The 2,521-nt window shown below is 39.4% G+C and overlaps 1 protein-coding gene across 1 annotated transcript; it reads right to left on the bottom strand.

Annotated features, from left to right (window-relative positions):
• Window positions 1–44: 44 nt before the first annotated feature.
• Window positions 45–1,293, bottom strand: LOC111462012 (scarecrow-like protein 8). Its single transcript, XM_023105661.1, has 4 exons — window positions 978–1,293; window positions 589–842; window positions 320–476; window positions 45–238 (listed from the first exon to the last, which is right to left on the bottom strand). Exons 1-4 carry the CDS (start codon window positions 1,291–1,293, stop codon window positions 45–47), a joined length of 921 nt encoding a protein of 306 aa, XP_022961429.1.
• Window positions 1,294–2,521: the final 1,228 nt, after the last annotated feature.

Genomic DNA, 2,521 nt, shown 5'->3' with positions numbered 1-2,521 from the left:
ACCTGACACACACTCATCTCGGATCTTTTCTCTATTGACATGCTCTAGTCGAGCATCTGATACAACTTAAAAGCAAAATTCACTACTAGTGACTCATCTCCATCGCACCCGAGTGACTCGCACATCATCTCCGCTAGTTCCATTTTCACCATGTTGAATTTGAACCCAACATCATATTCTTTTGCCAGCTGACTCTGTGACTCGCCGACCTTTTTTAACCTCTCATCTCCACCATTGTCTGCCACAACCGCCGTCAATTTCATGACAACCTTCTCTTCCTAATGACCTAAGAGAAGGGGGATTAGATTCATATGCTGACCTCCCTTCCTGATATTAAAATCCACACCGTGTAGTTTTCGATCATCTTCCTTTATAGCCTCAAGAATTGCGAGACTCGTAGCCATGAAAGCAAGCTTAAAGCAACCAGAAACATAGTAAAGCGACTGAGTTGCTGCCGAATGTTCATTGCCGAAAATCTACACCATAGGTGGCAAAAATTCCGTTAGATTTATCCACGATTTTAGAGCGAAAACCATGTACTATGCTAATCTCTACATAGAACTCTCTCGCATTCGAAATCTTAACAACCGGTGCAAGAATCTCACCACAACCTCCAATTTCCCCATAGAAATGGTCGTCGCAACCTCGATTACAGACTATTTTCAAGAATTGGAAGACGGAGAAGCCACATAGGATGACATAACGAAGAAGAAGAAGATGAAACAGAGGCTTTTGATTCGGCGGCGCCGTCAAACTAATTAGCTTATACATTGTCTCACACCAAGCACTAGTCGAACTCGTAATCACAGACGCAGCATCACTTCCATTATTGTCGTCGTTATCTTCAAGAAGCTATTTCTCCAACTCCTGAGGGAGATGATTCATCATCTTCTTCTTCGAGTCTAGATTCTACAAATCCGGAGGTCCACCGCCAGTGAAACCTAACTACATCTCTGTTAATCCTCTGTCTGATGTACTTTTTCTATCCTCCAAATCTCCCTTGATCACATAAGCAGAAGGTTGTGCCACATAAACCTCCTCATCCGAGTGGTTTTCTCTTTCTGCCACTTCGTTTTGCTGTGGTCTGCAGGTTTTAGTGAATTGTCGATGTATTCCATGATTTGAGCACAACTCAATAAACTCAGTAGATGTGAACTCTCGACCTCTATCAATTCTCAAACCTAAAATATTTGTCCCAGTTTCTTTGTCCACATTTCTTTTGAAAAGTTGGAACATTCTGAAGGCTTCTATTTCAAACAAACAATCTGTTGAGTCCTCCTTTTGTTCTATCATCTCTTTAACATATGACAACATATGACAGGAGAAGCAATGGTCATAAAAATTAAAACACTCAACATGAGTTTTGTTAAAACCTGGTCTCCCATGTCCTCGTCCTCTACCTCGAATTGTGCCACCTCCATGATTTGTTCTCCCTGTATTGCTGTCAACAGTGATCTTCAATGTCTGCTCTTCCACATTATGTCTTTGCAATTCATTAATTTGTCATGATGTTTAAATCGTTGGATTCTCTATTGCAGCAAGCCATGTAATCAAACTTTGAAGTCATGGAGCGCAGGATTTTCTCAATAATGCTAACATCAGTCATCTTTTCACCATGAAAACGCATTTTGTTGGCAATGGTGAGAGTATGAGAAAAGAAATCAGAAACAGTCTCACCTTCCTTCATATGAAGGGCCTCAAAGTCCTTGTGCAGAGCCTGTAGTTGTGCTCATTTCACCATTGTATTTCCTCATATGAAGGGCCTCAAAGTCCTTGTGCAGAGCCTGTAGTTGTGCTCATTTCACCATTGTATTTCCTTCATATGAAGGGCCTCAAAGTCCTTGTGCAGAGCCTGTAGTTGTGCTCATTTCACCATTGTATTTCCTTGGAATTTTTCTTCATTGAATCCTAAATTCCTTTCGAAGTTTCTTTATCCAAAATAGTCTCCAGAATTTAGCGATTGATGGCATGGAAAAGGTAGTTCTTAGCTCTAAAGTCTTTAAATTTCTGATCTACTACCTCCATCTATTCATATGAGTATTCAGCATCATCTGCTACAGTTGAAATCCTAGAGTCAACTACTTGCCAATATTCTATGGAGCGAAGAAAGTTCTGAATTAACGTACTCCAATGATCGTAGTGACCAACAAATTTTGGTATTGCTGGTCGAACAAAGATGCCTTCAGTAGTCATCTATAGCTGCGGCTGAAAGAGTCAAGGCTCTGATACCAAATGATAAATTTAATGAATATAAGAAAGAGACAAGACTCTGATACCAAATGATAAATTTAATGAAGATAAGTTTGCAGAAGGAAGGATAAGAAAGAGACAAGACTCTGATACCAAATGATAAATTTAATGAAGATAAGTTTGCAGAAGGAAGGAAATTCGGTACTTTATCATGTGAAGAATGACTATATTTATAGTCAGTACAATGCTTAACCGAAGATAAAAATAAAATCCTAACAAAGAGCAGAATGTCATGCCAAAACAAAGAATTTAGCTTAAGATCATATCTATG

The sequence above is a fragment of the Cucurbita moschata genome, unplaced genomic scaffold (genome assembly GCF_002738365.1).
Source record: "Cucurbita moschata cultivar Rifu unplaced genomic scaffold, Cmos_1.0 Cmo_Scf00026, whole genome shotgun sequence".
NCBI classification, from domain to species: domain Eukaryota; kingdom Viridiplantae; phylum Streptophyta; class Magnoliopsida; order Cucurbitales; family Cucurbitaceae; genus Cucurbita; species Cucurbita moschata.
Note: the sequence above shows the minus strand (reverse complement) of the source record. Positions and strands in the feature narration are given on the sequence as shown.